This window comes from Vigna umbellata, chromosome 7 (genome assembly GCF_029865625.1).
Source record: "Vigna umbellata cultivar VRB3 chromosome 7, Vumbellata_1.0, whole genome shotgun sequence".
Lineage (NCBI taxonomy): Eukaryota > Viridiplantae > Streptophyta > Magnoliopsida > Fabales > Fabaceae > Vigna > Vigna umbellata.
Window position 1 is genome coordinate 1773637 of NC_142171.1, and position 18038 is coordinate 1791674.

Below are 18038 nucleotides of genomic sequence, written 5' to 3' on the forward strand. Positions count from 1 at the left end.
AATCACTGTTGCACGAAAATTGACACCCAATACAACTTTTTCTTCTTCAAAATGAGTACTAAAAATGCACTAGAATGGTTAAAATTTGCAAACTACACTAAACTAGCCTAAGAAACTTATAAGAAGCTGTCCTAACAAGTTTAGAATGGTAAAACGTAGCTAATTAGAAACTCACACTACAAAAACAACCTAAATCTCAAAATTTGGCCACTTAAACCTAAAATTAGACCTAATGTACACTTAGTTTAACTAATGTGAACATCCTAACATGTCTAGAGTAGTGAAATGGACCTAGTAAACTATTCAAAAGCAAAGAATTCCATAAACCACAAATTATAGTATATATCCATGCTTTTATAGATATTTGATTGCCTAAATTATGTTGATGTCTATATTGTATGTTCATGTATATTGTCTTTCATTTATTAGGCTACAACTTGATTAAGTTAAGTAGTCATTTAAAATCCTATGGTACTACACACATTCTCAATGCAATGAGAAGGGTGAAAATACTATAAACACTTAGAACCTACAAAATATTTGGAAGTACTCTAGATAAGAGAACTTCAGTAGTAATTAGTTGTCTCCTCCAACTTTAATACACAACCCCTTAGTATGTCTAAGGCATTTCAATACTGAGGACTTCTCTTTGCATGCCCTTATTGAATGCCTATGACAATAGTGTTCAAATTGCCTTCCATGTTCGACTTGAGTAGTAATAGGTTTATTACTTATGTCACATGGAGTGTTGTTGTTTTGGCTAAGTTTTTATTTGTTTGGCTTGTCACAGAACATGGCCCATTTTCCCAACCATCGTGGGTGCATGTACGATCGTTGTTATAATGGAAAGAGAGGTTTGAAGGAATCTTTTGTCATCGGAGTTCAAGAGTTTGTGGAGACGGCCCGACGGTATCAATATTGTGCCCTTGATGGAGGGATTTGATGTCCATGCATCAAGTGTGAATGTACAAGGATTTTGAAAGATGAAGTCGTCAAAGTTCACCTTTACCAAAAAGGGTTCATGCCTAATTACACGGTTTGGACATTTCATGGTGAAGAAATTCCTTCGACCTCCACTACAGCTGAAAAACGGCTTGCATCAGGTTCGAATACTATTGTACATACATCTGAGATAGATCAATTTGCCTATATGCAAGAGATGGTCGACAATGCTCTTCATCACCATGCTGAAGTAGCAGACGATAGTCATGATGAAGAGCCTCCAAATGAAACGACGCAGAGGTTTTAATATTTACTTACAGAGGCAAATCTACCTGTATTTAAAGGTTCATCTGAGTCAAAATTGTCAGTGTGCATTAGACTCATGGCTGGCAAATCTAATTGGAACGTTCTCATTCAAGCAGTGGACTTCTATACAAAATTGATGTTAGATTTGACACCACCAAACAATTTTATGCCGAAGAATTATTACAAGCCAAAAAATGTGTTTCAAAGTTGGGATTGGATGTCAGGAAGATTGATTGTTGTGTTAATGGATGTATGTTATTCTATGACAATGACAGTGGCAAAAATGATGCATTGTTGGTTGAATGCAAGTTTTGTGGCTCACCTCGATATCATACAATGCATGCTGGACGGAGGCAAAAAAAACCAATTCCCTTAAAGTCCATGTTCTACTTGCCTATAATTCCAAGATTACAAAGATTGTTTACTTCAATGCAAACATCAGAAAACATGACATGGCATGACGGTAACAAAACTCCGGGATTTTTGTATCATCCTTCTGATGGTGAAGCTTGGAATCACTTCAATCGTAACCATCCATCCTTTGCTAGTGAACCACGTAACGTCAGACTTGGTCTATGCTCTGATGGGTTTACCCCGTACATTCAGGCGTCTGCATCACCATATTCATGCTGGCCCGTGATAGTTACCCCATACAATCTACCACCTGAGATGTGTATGACAAAGCCTTACATGTTTTTATCGTGTATAATACCATGTTCATCTAATCACAAATCATTGATTGATGCTTATTTGGAGCCTTTGATTGATGATTTGAAGAAGTTATGGAATGGTGTTTGGACATATGACGTTTCAAGGAAGCAAAATTTCCTTATGAGGGCAGCCTTGATGTGGACTATTAATGACTTCCCAGCGTATGGCATGTTATCTGGTTGGAGCATGCATGGTGGATTAGCTTGTCCACATTGCATGGAACATACAAAGTCATTCCAATTGAGTTATGGTCGAAAAAGTAGTTGGTTTGACTGCCATCGACGGTTCTTGCCCATTGATCACCCCTTTAGAAGAAACAAAAAGGCATTTCGCAAAGGGCAAGTTGAAACGGATATGCCCCTGCCGAAGTTGACTGGATCACACATTTGGAGAAGAGTGAAAGACTATCCAAAAGTCACTGAATTTGGTCAGAATAGGATAGAAGGGTTTGGAGAATGGCATAATTGGACTAAAAGAAGCATATTCTGGGAACTTGCTAAGACACAACCTGCTATTGGAAAGACAACTTGCTAAGACACAACCTCGATGTCATGTACACCGAAAAAAATTTCTTTGACAATGTCTTCAACACAGTTATGAATGTTATAGGTAAGACAAAAGATAATGAGAAAGCAAGAAAAGATTTACCTTTGTATTATGGACGAAAAGACTTAGAGTTGAAGGCGCAAGGTAACGACCGATTATTTAAACCAAAATCAAATTACACCATGTCAAAAGACAAGGCAAGAATAGTGTGTGGATGGATCAATGAGCTTAGAATGCCAGATGGATATGCTTCTAACTTGTCCAGATGTGCCAATGTTCAGAACGGTACTATTCAAGGGTTGAAGAGTCATGGTTGTCATGTATTCATGGAGACTTTCATCCCTCTTGCGTTCAGTTGTTTGCCAATGCACGTGTTAAATCCACTGATAGAAATCAATAACTTCTTTAAAGATTTGTGTTGCACGACACTAAAGGAGAATTCCCTTAAAAAGATGGATGAAAATATCCCAATTATTCTCTGCAAATTAGAAAGAATATTCCCTCCTGCATTCTTTGATTCAATGGAGCATATTCCAATTCATCTTGCATATGAAGCTTGGCTTGGGGGACTTGTGCAATACAGGTGGATGTATCCATTTGAAAGGTTTATGGGAGAATCCAAACGTTCAGTTAAAAATAAAGCTAGAGTAGAAGGCTCAATTTGTGCAGCTTACTTGCACACAACGTATTTTTGTTCACATTATTTCAAAAACTTCATGTTGTCCCCCACTCATGTCAGAAATGAAATGCAATGGCAAGTTGAACCACGTGAAGGTGCATTATCAGTTTTCCGACAATCAGGCCGTCACGCAGGGAAAGAATTCACTCATTGGTTAACTAATGTTGAATTCAACTCTCCTCATGTCCATGTCTTGATCAATTGTAGTGAAGTAAAGTCGTACCTTGAGTATTTCATCATCCATCTCTTATCTTTCAAATGGTTTAATTGTTATACACTAATGAATTTCATTTGTACCAGCTCATTTATTATGGCTGAGCAAGTCGCAGAAGGAAATACTTCTGCTAGAATACACTCAGAGTTTCCCCATTGGTTTAGAAATCAGGTCCGTACTTTTTCCTACATTTAGAGCAAGGTTAATTTGACTCTTGCTTTTATAATTTTGTTAGTACCTTTGTAGGTTTTTAATCAAGCATTAACTCCCACGGTTCAAGAGTTAAGACATCTCTCGAATTGGCCAATGAGATGTGTCAAAGAATGGCACACTTACTTCACCAATGGTTACAAATTTCATACACATGAATGGTCTAAAGGAAAGAAAACATCAAATTGTGGTGTGTATATGAAGGGCCTAACAGAGGGTTGTTATGATGATTTCTACGGCATCATTCATAAAATATATGAGTTAGAGTACAACAGCACTACTTCTCCAAACAGAGTGGTACTTTTTTATTGTGAATGGTCTGATACTTCTAGAGCCGGTACTAGAGTCGATCCACGCTTTAATATTGTCGAACTCAACCAGAGATTAAGATATGGATTGTTTGATCCTTTCATTCTACCAACTAATGTCAGACAGGTTTATTATGTGCCATATCCACCATTCCGCAATATTGACAAGCGTGGTTGGGCCGTAGCAATACAAACCAAGCCTAGAGGTCGCATTGTTGAGGAAGATGTTGCCTACCAACTTGACCAAATGTCACAACCACAAGAAATTATTGAAGTTGAACGTATAACCGCATTGGTCGACCCTGATGGTGATGGAGATGAATTAGAAGCAACAATACAATGTGATGAAGAAAAAGAAGAAGAGGAAGAAGAAGAAGAAGAAGAAGAAGAAGAAGAAGATGATGATGATGATGATGACGATGATGACGACGACGAAGAAGAAGAAGATGATGATGATAAAGACGATGATGAAGAAGAAGATGAAGATGAAGATCATGATGATGACGATTGAATGTTGGACATCTATTATAGCAAATTGAACTATCATTTGAATAGAGTTATCTAAAATACCATCTTAAAAGTTGTATGCAATTATTTATACATTGACTTTAAAAACCATTGATCCTTCGTTATTCATTTATATTTTTTCGCTTTATTTGTAACCATTTCAATGCAGTAATGACAGGACAAGGTTCAGAACGTCTTGATAAAGAAAAGGGGGTAGCAAGGCCTAGAAAGAGGCGACGGCAGGCACCAAAGTATGTACTTAGGGTGCCTGCTAGACTACCTACCACTGCTGCCGACAGTACATCATCTGTGGGGCCTCCTCCTACCCCTACAATACAGCCTCCTACACCTGCAGTAGACCTTACTCCTACCTCTGCAATACACCCTTATTCTACCCCTGTAGTACACCCTTCTACTACCCCTACAACAGACCCTCTTCCTCCTCCTGTGATTATAACCCCCACTCCTCCCCCTGTGGTTATTACCCCCACTCCTGTCCCTGGCCCTACTTCTATACCTTCCTCATCTGTTATACCGCCTTCTGAGACTGTCACACCATCTGCTGATCCAGATTCAAGTGGTGATGGTGAAGGTCTTGACCCGCCCCTCCATGATCGACCATGGATTGAGCCGTATGGTAAAGGGTAAGTTTTTAATCTCTTGATATAATTTGATGTTTAAACCCTATTGTAATTGAAATGACTTTTATTATGCAGGTTTATTCCATCTAAGGTTGCTTCCCAGGCTATCACACGTTCAATTAAGCAACAGTTTTTAAGTCCATGGCCTACTTGGGGAGCAATACCTGATGACGACAAAAAGCCATTCTGGGAGCGCTTTCAGGTGAACAATCCATTAAACTAATTATCGCTCTTATTTTAGTATGTTCTGTAATCAATGTTTGTTCTCTTTAATGTTACAGATGAAGGTGCAGTGGAAACCTGAACATGAAAGTCAGATAACAAGAAATTTTCACATGAAAGCATCTCATCGGCTGTCAGAGATGTTTAGGGATGCCCACAATGCAAGACAGCGCCCTTACTGGCTAGGTGAACAAATTTGGAACTCTTTACTGGCTCATTGGAATAAAGTAGAGTTTCACAATAAGTGTGTCAAAGCCCAGAGGAACAGAGCCTCTGAAAGGGGTGGCACCCTGCATACTGGTGGGTCGATCACCATTCATGAGCATGCCATTCGTATGGTATAATCTCATTACATAACTTTTTCTTTCATATATAAGTTATGTATTTTCTATTTCATATGTACACTTCTAATTCTAAATTATGTTACAGGCACAAGCTCTGGGACGGGCGGTCCATGTTGATGAGGTCTTTGCACAGACTCATGTAAGGAAGGACACTAATCAATTTGTTGATGAAAGATCTCGGAAAACTCATGTAAGCAAATAACACTATTACTATTACTAATTTTTCATTTATGTTATTCTATCATTCCCTAACATTGCTTTTAATGTTTCAACAGGAAGAATTTTCTACGAGACTCTCACAGGTTAGATCTGAACATGAGTCAGCTCCTACACCGGATGATGCCAGTAATGCAGAAGATGACATCCGTAGAACACAGTGTTGGATCGACATCGTTGGTGGGAAGAAAAAGGGACGAGTGTACGGTGCAGGACAACTTGCTGCAAACTATACAGCATCGAGAGGAGGTACTCTGAAGCACCAACCTTCTTCTTCCACCACTACTCCTGACGAGGTCGTTCTCCGCCTCACGCAGGCACTGCAGCAACGTGACTGGGAAAGCACTGATTTGAGAGCAGAGTTTACAAACTTTAAGGCCCTGATCATGAGAGTGTTGCCTGGTACTTCACAGGATGAATTCAATATCCCTCCGACCCAGCCACAACCCTCCTCGTCACCCGCTGTCCCTCAGCAGCCCACATTAGTCCAACCCTCATCAGTCCAACCCACAACAGTCCAACCATCTATACAGGAGCAGGATGATGAAGATCATTCTGATGATAACTATGTACAGTATTAGTTTCATTTTGTTATTAGTTGTTATAGAAACAATTGGATATTTTAGTATTTGGAGTTTACATCATTTGGATGTTAGATCAGTTGGATGATTTGGATGTTAGAACATCATTATGTTACATTGTTATATGTTATTAATATAAATACATGTTCTATGCATTAATGGATGTTCTATGGATTAATGGATGTTGTATGGATATTGATCAATGATTGCATCTTTGAGATGCACATTATGCAGGTCTGTATGTGCTTCAAAACTGTTATGTAGGTCTGTTTGTGCTTGAGAACTGTTATGCAGGTTTGTTTATGTTGTTGGTTTCATAAGAAATACAATTGTCTTTTACATTTCCCTCCAACTTACCGAAGGCTTTTGCCCTTCGCTAAATACCCACGTTAGGTAATTACCGAAGGCCTTTGTCCTTCGGAAATTACCGAAGGCTTTTGCCCTTCGGAAATTACCGAAGGCTTCTGACCCTCGGTAATTTACCGAAGGCTTCCGCCCTTTGAAAATTACCGAGGGCTTTTGCCCTTCGGAAATTACCGAAGGCTCTTGGCCTTCGGTAATTTCTAAAGGGCAAAAGCCCTCGGTAAATGTGACCGTCGATAAGCCGTCTATAATTACCTATTACCGACAGTTTCGGGCTGTTTCCGAGGGCTTCTGGCCTTCGGTAATTCCCTTCTTTTTTGTAGTGTATTCATTTTTTATCACTACTGCATGTTACCTACATCTCACTTTCTCTCTTTCCTGTTTGCCTCTCATCCAACCTAAAGCTTACGCATGATTCATTCCCTTCTCTTTCCAACATTGCCACGGTTTCACAAAGAAATTTACGTAACTCGCTTCTTTTTTTTGTCGTTTATTTGAATCAATATTTGGAGGTAAATGAGACTGAATTTGGAAATAAATTTTTTAATTTGTCACGGCAATACAATTCTATACTAATTCTCACAAATTTTATTTTCAAATTCACTCTCATTTACCTCCAAATTCACTCAAATAAACGACAAAAAAATTTATCTTCAAATTCTCTCAAATTCACTCCTTCAAATCCATTTAAAAAGAATAGGGCTTGAGAGAAAGCAAAGGAAAAATAAGCTAGACACTCACCTGCACGTTCCCGGCCACAAAGGTAGAGGAAACAATAAAATAATGCACTACCACACGTTTCTCTTTCTTAAAACCAATTAATGAAAGATTTATTAATAAACAAACCAAGGAAAGAAAGACGCTTCACTCTCACTGTTACAACACTTACGTGATTTAAATGGCACAAGACTTTCTCTCTCCAGCCAAGCCATAGAAGACAACCAATAATAAAAAAAACCTAGGAAGGAAACCAAACCGCCCCCTGCATATCTATTTGAATTAAATGGCCACACCAATCACATCTCACTTCAAAACAAACTAAATGGAATTAAACTAACAACAAGCCAAAGGAAAGCTTCACGTGACTTACGGAGCACCAATCTCTCACTCTTACATCATGGTGGAACCCACTCATCCAAGTTGGAATTTCTTTACCGTGGGAGATAACCAAACACACCCCTCTCACCTTACACACATAACAATCATATTCAATCAATATTAATTTAATTTTCTTTTCTCCCTTAAATATTTTTCAACGGGTTCACATCACAATTTATGGTTTAATACCACAAAATAAAATACTTAAAAAAAAAGTCATTTTATTTACATAGGTCTTACATTGATCAAGAAAGAATATGACCATATTTTAGCAGCATAACATTACTTAATTCCAAAATCAAATACAATGGTGAAGACACCTCAATTTACAGGCCAAGGGTGTATCATTCTAACCCTAAAAGCATGATCTTTCACCTTTACTCTCATTGGCAAAAAATGAGGCCTTCTAACCTCTCCAATGATGTGAGGACATGTGGTCACTCATAAAACACAATCATCTCCATTCCTAGAGTGTCATGTAGCCACTACTAAAAGTAAATCCTCTCCACTCCTACGGTGTCATGTGGCTACCTTTTAAAAACAAAATCCTTTCCAATGGAAGCATGACACATGGCACACACTTTCTACTTGGTTTGGATATCTAACTTAGGAAAAATCCTATGCTACTTAAGTCTTAATACAAACCTTAATCAAACCTACACTACATGCCCAAATACAAGGCCTATATAAACCTACATTATTCTTCAACCATGCTCCATGATAGCTCCAAAGGTGGCCCACAAGGTAGAGTTGATGTCATCTTCATGGATGACTTTCGCTCTCTTGAAAGTGTTTGACCATGGCTAGGGGGATTTTCCATCATTCCCTCCCTCTTGAAAAGAATTTGCCCTCAAATCTTCAACATGGAACAAGGCAAACTTCCTTATCTTCTTTGGAATTTTGTGCGCTTCTCCACCAAGGTCAAATACTCATTTTATAACACAAATTCGAACAAATTTTATAATAGTGAGTAAATGAAGAATATAGTCCCAACAATGATACACCTTATATCAAATGAATGATCAAGGTCTTGGATAGTAGGAGAATCTTTGAAGCTTTTATTTGTCTTGTGTTGGATGTATATGTTTGAAAGACTATCCATTCCAACACAAGAGTTAATTTTTAGGGATATGTCATCATACCCTCCCTTTTGAAAAGGATTTGTCCTCAAATCTTCTTGTTCTTTTATGACAAAAACATTTTTCTTATTATTGGTTAATTTGTATATCTTTCCACCATGATCAAAGATCCATATGCAAGTGTCATCAAACTCAAAACCAATAATCTTATGAGCCACAAACAACATGTATCTAGGTGAATGATTTAAAGAAGACCTTATTCTAATTTTAAAAGACATTACTTGAAAACTTTGAAGGTCTACTCCACAAAATTGTTTGCGTTTACTTTAAGTTAATTGTATCCAAGAAGGTAACATCAACTCAAAGTTTGATTTGGAAAAATTTGAGGAGTTACACTAGTACAATCAGGGGAAACGACAGCGGTTATTTTTGTCTATAGGCAGCGGTTTCTGAACCGAGGCATATTCAGGCGAGGTAAAAAGTCCAATACTTTTGGTCTCGGTTGTGAACCGAGGCATATAGTCCCACTCTACGGCCTTGGTTCAGCCCCAACCGAAGCATTAAGTTTTAGGTTTTTTAATTTATTTTTTTCGTAGGAGATACTGCCTCGGGTCCCTGATAACACTCTAGATTTACATATTTTTCTCTGTTAAAAATCATTTCTTAGATTTCTTTAGTTTTTAATTTCTTAGAATTAGGCTAGTTTTATGTTTTTCTCTTAATCCTTTAGTTTTATAAAATTCTAGTTAAAATTAGGTTTTTAGGGGTAATTTTTAGCATTTGTAAATAATTAGGATATTAATATTTTTTTAGAGAAAATCTTCTAATGAAAATCTTTTTTCTTTACTTTTTCTTTTAATTTTTGAATTGCAGAAATATTTCTTTTATTTTTTTTGGGCATTAATTCATTTTCTTCTTATTGCAGAAAGGTCCTAAAAATTGGGTTACAGATGCAAAGCAATTGGGCCGTTGGTGCAATGTACAATGAAAGGCATTTGGGTTGGATTGGGTGCTCAAATTGCTGGAAACTACTGCTGGAACGCTGCTATTGCAAGCATTGGAATGGACTGGCTGCACATTTTAATTGGAGTGCTGATTTCACAATGGATTGGCTGCTGATTGGAAGCCCACTTAATCAAAACGCTCAGCTAAACTTGAGTGAAACGACTGCGTTTTGGGAGGACTGTTGTTGTAAACGCTGGTGGGCTGAAATCCAATTAGTGATGTGGTGCGTTTTGGTGCACTGTTGCCTTAGGGGTTCTTTGCTGGAGCACTTCATTTGGAGAAAGGGAAAGCAAAGCCCAAAGCTAGGGCAGAGTGAGAGCTGAAGAAGAGGAACACATCACTTACCTGAGGTTCGTGCCACTCCACCGAAGTTGCACACGTGTTGAAGAAGATGACCAGTGTGAAAGAAGAGCTGACCGGAGCTGCCACGTGAGAGCTCGAAGCATCACAGCAAGGTTCTCCATCTCCCATTTTTTTCTTTTTCCCCTTTCCTTTTCCCTCTTTCGTTTTCTTTTGTTTTTCCGACCCTATAAAAAGGGCTTTCACCTTGTAAATAGATAATAACACTTTTGCACACTTTGAGATACATTTTATGTTCATAGTTCTAAGCTCTGTAGATTAGGGTTATTTTCCACTTTCTATAGAGTAGGATTCCGTTCTCTTTGCTTTTAGAGCGCACATCACGGTGGTGACAGCCGCGGTGACTCTGATTGAGCATGTATTCGGTACAATTTTTGTAATTTTTCTTTTCTCGTTAATAATACAGTTTGTTCTTGATGTTTCACATGTTCAGTGTTTTGATATTCTGTTATGTTTCGTGCTTGTGTGTTTCTTGTGTTGTTTCAATGAATAAACGAATTGGACTGTGATTCTTTGCATTCTATATTTCCTTTTGGAATCAAATGACTCTATTTTGAGCATTCACTTTCGAGATGTCTTCTCGAGCCAAAGATGAGTCCAGTAAATAAAAACTCATTCAGTTTTGTGTTTTTATTCTTTTTCTTTTATTATTTTTGTGTGTGATTTTAAATCTGGAATTGAATTTTATTTGAGATTTGTGAAGGAAAATATCCGCATTTCTACATCTGTTTTGGATGTAATGTGACTCCATAGTGAGCATGACTTATCAAGAGGTCTTCTTGAGAGATGTTAAGCTTCATAATTGTCAGATTAAATTCAATTTCAGTGTTGTTATATTGTTCTTGTTTTGTTTCAATTATGATTTCTGCTCCTATTTTCTATTTGATGATATATAGATTAGGTTCAGTTTTAGTTTTGTTTTCCTTGTGCTGTTAACTGTTAGCATTCATAGGTTAGTTTTAATTGCATTCAGTTTTCATTTTAGTTTAGGTTCTGTTCTGTTATACATAGATTCTATAGTTTAGTTTAGGTTTTATTTTCTTGCATTTTATTCTTCTTCTTTTCTTTTTAAAACAGCTTTCGTTTCTTTACTGTTTCCTTTTAAATTTTCTTTATTTTAATTCCGTTTCCCCACCTGTGAGTTAGTAGTTAGTAAATAAATTACAAGAATTAACTTTACACTCTAAAACTTAATCATAGTTGAGTCCTTGGATTGATCCTTGGTTATCCCTTTACTACATTAGTGGGGAAACTGAGTTTGTTCTGTTTTTGCGCGATGAAAAACGGTTTAACAAATGGCGCCGTTGCCGGGGACTCGGCGAGTTAAGTCTTAGAGTGTTAGGTTAGTCTTGTTTAGGTTTGTTTTCTTGATTTTATTTCTGTTTTGTGTTCATATCTGTTCCTTTTTAGTTTAGGATCTGTTTGTTCTGTTTTCATTTTTGTATATTAGGATCTGTTCTGCAGAGTAGAAATTGTGAATATAGCTTGTATAGATTTTCTTTTCTTTCAATTCTTTTGTTGAATTCTGTGATAGAGGCTTTATTGGTCTGATTGGTTTTATTCTGATGAGCAATTGGTAAGCATGGATCACTCCTCTGCATATGGTAATTTCTCATTTCCTTATAATGCTCAACCACCAAGATTTGACATGTTTTATGAGCCTATTCCTGAGGTTTTTATGCAGCCAATTAATCAAGCTTTCCAGCAACAACCACCATCCTATTTTCAACCTTATGGAGAGAAGTCACCCTGGCATGTGCAACAAGAGTTGCCACATTCATATTGGGACCAGTGTGTTGCACCAAAGCAGGAGGAAATTCATTCAGAACAACCATGGCAGCCACAATTCTGTGATCAGTGGCAGCAGGGGATTCCAGCATATGAACTTCAAGGACTAACCAATCAAGTGGCAGAGTTAGTAGCTGTAGTCAACAAGTTGACTGGGAGAGTTGAAAAGGAGAAAGAGGCAGCAACCAATGAAGCACCACTGATGGTAGCTGCTGCCGCAGAGTTTCAAGTGATTAAGTGTCCAACCACCTCTGTAACTGTATACTCTAATCCTTCTTTCATTGATTCACATTCTACTTTAAATTTTGATGATGATAATTCCAATTCTCTGATGAGTGATGATTGTATGAATGCATCTGATGATTTTTCTGAATCTGTTTGTGAACCTTATGATCATAATTACACTGGTGATGATTTTGAAAAGCTAGTTGATGGTTTTAGGGAGTTGGCTGTGATTCATGATTGTAATAGTTTTGTTGCTGTTCCTATATCTGATTTTACCACTGCTAGTGCTCAATTAAGTGAAAATGTGTATTATGATGGTGATAGTACTGAACCTCATTCTTGTTTCAATGAAATTGATTGTACTGCTGATTTAAAAGTTGAATCTGCTGAACTGGAAGTACAAACTGATTTCAGAAAGTCCAAAGAGTATTTGAAAAAAATGAGGGAAGCTGCTGACCATGTTTTGGTGCTTCAGTACTATGAAATGGATTTTGATGCTGATGTGTGTGAGCCTGAAAATGATTTCAATGTGTTTGATCATATGCATGATGTGCCTGTAGAAGTTGTTGATTTTAGTCCTTGCTTTGATCATTCTAATATCATAAAATTAGCATTTTCCATTGATAGAGTTCATATACCTGCATTTACTGTTTTTTATGATTGCACAGATTTAAATGCACTTCTTGATGATGAATCAGATGCTCATGATGATAGATATGTAGTTTTTGATGATGTGAAAGTTGATATGGTTGATTTTGAAAATGCTTGTGCTGATTTAGGATTAGAACTTGAACTTGAGTTTGCTGGGTTCTTAAACTCTTTAGAACTGAGTAATGAAAAACTCACTGGTTGTACATGCCTTGGGGGTGGTTGTGAAATTTGTGAAGAAATCAGTTCTGCCATATGTTCTGCTTCTAACTATTTTGCAGGTGCCAAGGAAGAGATCATTATGTTCAAGCTGGATGGAAATGACCCTGATGAGGTAGCTAGTGATCAGAGAACACAAGTTTATTCTGAACTTAGCATTCCCATAGAGTTCTCTAAGGTTCAATATGAATTTAATGCTTTGGATCTGTTTAAAGTTGAACCCATAGAACCTACTCTAGATTATGTTCCTGTTATGCCTGCACACACTCACATTTTAGATTCAGTCTTTCACGCAGAACACATTGATATACATGATGTTGTTTATGATGTGTGCACTGAGCCTGATCAAAGTTTTCATGATAATTTTGTGCAATGTGCTGACTCAATTGATTCCGTTGTTGTTGCTGAAGACAATTTTTATGAGTCAACACAGGTTTATTCTAACCTTGAAACTCCCACTGCCACATCTGAATTTCCTATGCCATTTGATGCATTTGATTACATGTGCTTAGATCTTATAGAGCCTGTTGTTAACACTGCTGAACTTATTGACTCTAAGGTTATTAAAGCAGCATTTGAAATTGAGCATATTGATGTGTCTATTGCTGTTACAGAGTTATACACTGATTTTGACACTATTTCAATTGATGGTAGCTGTGCAGAATGTGATATTGTGGCCACTGAATCCTCTCATACTGGTGAGGTTGTCTTTGATGAATTAGTCCAGGTTAACTCTGAATTTGATATTGCTACTGCTATAGCTGAAATGCACATTATTTTTAATCCCTTGCTTGAGTTACCTGTTGTGCCTGATGTTCCTTATAATTCTGAATTGGTAGAAATAATATTTGCTGTGAGTTATACAAATGCATCTACTGATGGGTGCTTTGATTCTAATGCTTATATTCTGGATGATCTGTTAAATGATTCTGATTTTTCCTGTGACAGTTCTGCACAATGGGATGATTCAATTGTTCATATTAACTTTGATCTGGATGTTGCTGATGATATACTTAGTGCAGGTACTGATATTGAGGAGGTTGCATACACTGAAGGCACAAAGGTTACCCTGGTGGAGGTAGGAAAGAATCTCAATGATGCTCAAAGAACTTGGACCACACAGATTGAACAACAAAGGCATGAGGAGGGCTGGTTGATGCAGCAAGGTGCTTGGAAAGTGCAGAACCAGCTGAAAGCCTTGAATGGAAAGCTGTTATTGCTAAAGCAGAGAGCTGGGAAGGAGCTAATGCACATTTTGGCTGACAATGGAGAAAATCCAATAAGCTCTTTCTTTTCCCTTCTTTTAAATAGTAGTTATAAGTCTTTTATAGTAGTTTACATAGCTTTAAGTAGTATAGTAAATAGTAGAGTAGAAAATATGTTGTTTTTCATAAAAATAGAAAAAATTAACTTTGACTTGTGGCCAATCTGAATAAGTTCTTTTTCTTTGTAGCCTTATAGTTTTAGTTTTCTTTTTCCATTTCTGTTCCTGTACATGTTGTGTTCTATTGCATTTTCTCTTCTGTTCATATACATTTTATACTCTTTTATGTTCAATCTTAGTTCTATTTTGTTCTGTGTTCTCTTGATTAGTTTTTATGCTCTTTATTAGTTCTGTCTTGTGTATATCCATTTTTAGATCTGTTTTGTGTATATATGTGTTTTTCTCTGCTGTTTTAGAACCTTACCCACTCACACATTGAGGGCAATGTGCCTCTTAAGTGTGGGGGTGGGAAGGTATAGGTTGGTTTAAATTTTTTTTTTTTTTTTGTTTTGATGTATATAGCTTTGTTAGCATCTGTTTTTGAGTAAAATAGGGGTAATTTTTTTTCTGAGCTGTTTTTTCTTAGTTTAGGTCTGGTTTGGTTTATAAATCCCTAGAGTAGTTTCCCATTCTTGTTTTAGTCTGTAAATACCTATTTTTGTTACTGATCTGTTTTAGTTTAGTTTTTAGCTTTGTTGTTAATAGTTCTTAGGTCTTTTAAAGTTCATTCATTTTCTGCTTTATGTTGTTTTAGCTTAGGTTCTTTTACTGTTTTTTTTTATCTGTTTTAGAACCTCTTTCAGGTCCCTTTTCTTTTCTTCTTTCTATTATTTTCTCTTCCTTTGTAGTACTTGTTCTGTTTTAAGCTCTTGATTAGTTTCATGCTTTGTTTCAAGTTTTCAATTAGGATTTTCTTCATAATTAGGTTCTATTTTCTGTCTGCTACTGTTTTTAAAATTTTTTTTCTAAATCTGTTTAGTTTTTTTTCCTTTTCAATGCTTTGGTTAATCTGTCCTTGTTTAGGTAGCTTATAGGAATAGGTTAGGTTTATCTTCTATAAATATATTAGGTAGTTTAGGAATGATTCTAGGTTCCTTTTATTTCTCTAACCTTTGTTTCTATTCTTTTAGATTCTGTTTTATGCTTATCTTCATTCTTTGCTGATTTCATTCAAATTTTAGCTTTATTTCCTTAGATTAGAATTGTCAAGAGTAGACTTAGCTTTGGATTTGGGGCAGAAGTAGTTCTAGCATTAATTTTTACAGTTTTTAGTTAATTTCAATTCAGTAATCTTTGCATAGGATGAGTAGCAAGTCAGTTTTAACAAATTTTAAACCGTTGAGAGATTTTGGACCAGCTTTTGTCTTTCTTGTGTGATAACATGCATGTTTAATTGTCATTCTGATTTTGCATTGATTCTTTGTGATGTGCTTGCTCTTGGTAACTTTGAATATGATCTAGGCATCCTTCATTTTTCCAGTTTAGCTTATCCATTTCATTCCTTACCATTGCACCTTATATTGAGCCTTAGCCTCTTTTCTTTGCTTTCCATCCATTTCAAGCCATTTCCCCCAACCAATCATTCCTTAGAGACTTGTGAGATGTAGGGAGAAGTCTAGAACTTGGTGAGTGCATGAAAAAAGAGTGAGGCCAGAAGTGAAAAAGAAAAAAAAAATTGTGTTGAAGAAAAAAATTTGGTTTGGTTGAAAAAGAAAGAAACAGGTCTGGAAAATGAGAAAAATCAGAAAAAGAAATTGAAAAAGAGACCTGAAATGAATGAAATAGAAAGAGAACCAGAGAAAAAGAAAGAAAAAAATCATCTGACCAAAGTTTGAGAAAAAGAGTATGTCCTGAGTTCTAGTTTTATCCCTTTTTCTTCACATTTCTCTACTCATTTCAGTTCCCATTCTTTTCTGTTTTTCCATTTCATTCCATGAACATTACAAGCCAATTAAAGACCTATTGATTTAGAGAAGCCTTGAGTCAAGCACTGTCATTTAGAGTCTTTTCAAAGTTGTGAATGGTAGTTGGCATGACATGATTGAGTGAAACAGGATTGCCCCTAAACACTTGAGTGATTTGAGTGCATACACTACACCCTGTGAGGTTGAGACTGACTGCTACTTGTTCATATGTTTGCTTTGCTGAGTTAGAGTGGATTAAGCTGTTATAATGCTTGCTGGAATTGCTGGTGTTTGAATCTAAAGTTGAGAATTCTTTTGGTACAGTTCTGATTTGATGAAATAGCTAGAAATGGTTTGATTTTGCAGGTTTGAATAAGCTGAAATAAGAGTCTAGTGTTCCTTGTTGTGTGTCTTTAGTCTTTTCTTTTTAGATAGAGTCTCTTGCTTTTGCCTTTTATTTTTAGTTGTCCCTGCCCAGGAGGGCAGTTGTCTAAGTGTGGGGGTGTGATAACACTCTAGATTTACATATTTTTCTCTGTTAAAAATCATTTCTTAGATTTCTTTAGTTTTTAATTTCTTAGAATTAGGCTAGTTTTATGTTTTTCTCTTAATCCTTTAGTTTTATAAAATTCTAGTTAAAATTAGGTTTTTAGGGGTAATTTTTAGCATTTGTAAATAATTAGGATATTAATATTTTTTTAGAGAAAATCTTCTAATGAAAATCTTTTTTCTTTACTTTTTCTTTTAATTTTTGAATTGCAGAAATATTTCTTTTATTTTTTTTGGGCATTAATTCATTTTCTTCTTATTGCAGAAAGGTCCTAAAAATTGGGTTACAGATGCAAAGCAATTGGGCCGTTGGTGCAATGTACAATGAAAGGCATTTGGGTTGGATTGGGTGCTCAAATTGCTGGAAACTACTGCTGGAACGCTGCTATTGCAAGCATTGGAATGGACTGGCTGCACATTTTAATTGGAGTGCTGATTTCACAATGGATTGGCTGCTGATTGGAAGCCCACTTAATCAAAACGCTCAGCTAAACTTGAGTGAAACGACTGCGTTTTGGGAGGACTGTTGTTGTAAACGCTGGTGGGCTGAAATCCAATTAGTGATGTGGTGCGTTTTGGCGCACTGTTGCCTTAGGGGTTCTTTGCTGGAGCACTTCATTTGGAGAAAGGGAAAGCAAAGCCCAAAGCTAGGGCAGAGTGAGAGCTGAAGAAGAGGAACACATCACTTACCTGAGGTTCGTGCCACTCCACCGAAGTTGCACACGTGTTGAAGAAGATGACCAGTGTGAAAGAAGAGCTGACCGGAGCTGCCACGTGAGAGCTCGAAGCATCACAGCAAGGTTCTCCATCTCCCATTTTTTTCTTTTTCCCCTTTCCTTTTCCCTCTTTCGTTTTCTTTTGTTTTTCTGACCCTATAAAAAGGGCTTTCACCTTGTAAATAGATAATAACACTTTTGCACACTTTGAGATACATTTTCTGTTCATAGTTCTAAGCTCTGTAGATTAGGGTTATTTTCCACTTTCTATAGAGTAGGATTCCGTTCTCTTTGCTTTTAGAGCGCACATCACGGTGGTGACAGCCGCGGTGACTCTGATTGAGCATGTATTCGGTACAATTTTTGTAATTTTTCTTTTCTCGTTAATAATAC

At 36.7% G+C, this 18038-nt stretch overlaps 1 protein-coding gene and 2 pseudogenes across 1 annotated transcript; all 3 read left to right on the top strand.

The window, feature by feature from the left end:
- The first annotated feature begins 793 nt into the window (after positions 1–793).
- Positions 794–2015, top strand: LOC148194918 (uncharacterized; annotated as a pseudogene).
- A 495-nt stretch (positions 2016–2510) lies between these two features.
- On the top strand, positions 2511–9955 carry LOC148194919 (uncharacterized). Its single transcript, XM_088094391.1, has 5 exons — positions 2511–3412; positions 3485–3569; positions 3645–3744; positions 4602–4822; positions 9893–9955. Exons 1-5 carry the CDS (start codon positions 2511–2513, stop codon positions 9953–9955), a joined length of 1371 nt encoding a protein of 456 aa, XP_087950517.1.
- A 1959-nt stretch (positions 9956–11914) lies between these two features.
- Positions 11915–12950, top strand: LOC148194920 (uncharacterized; annotated as a pseudogene).
- Positions 12951–18038: the final 5088 nt, after the last annotated feature.

What these genes read in the sequence shown, in the direction of transcription:
- LOC148194919 (XM_088094391.1), top strand. Translation starts at nt 2,511, where the DNA reads ATGTACACCGAAAAAAATTTCTTTGACAATGTCTTCAACACAGTTATG. An exon ending in GAAGTAAAGTCGTACCTTGA is followed by an intron (nt 3,413 to 3,484) that starts GTATTTCATCAT and finishes CATTTGTACCAG; the next exon opens with CTCATTTATTATGGCTGAGC. An exon ending in CCCATTGGTTTAGAAATCAG is followed by an intron (nt 3,570 to 3,644) that starts GTCCGTACTTTT and finishes GTACCTTTGTAG; the next exon opens with GTTTTTAATCAAGCATTAAC.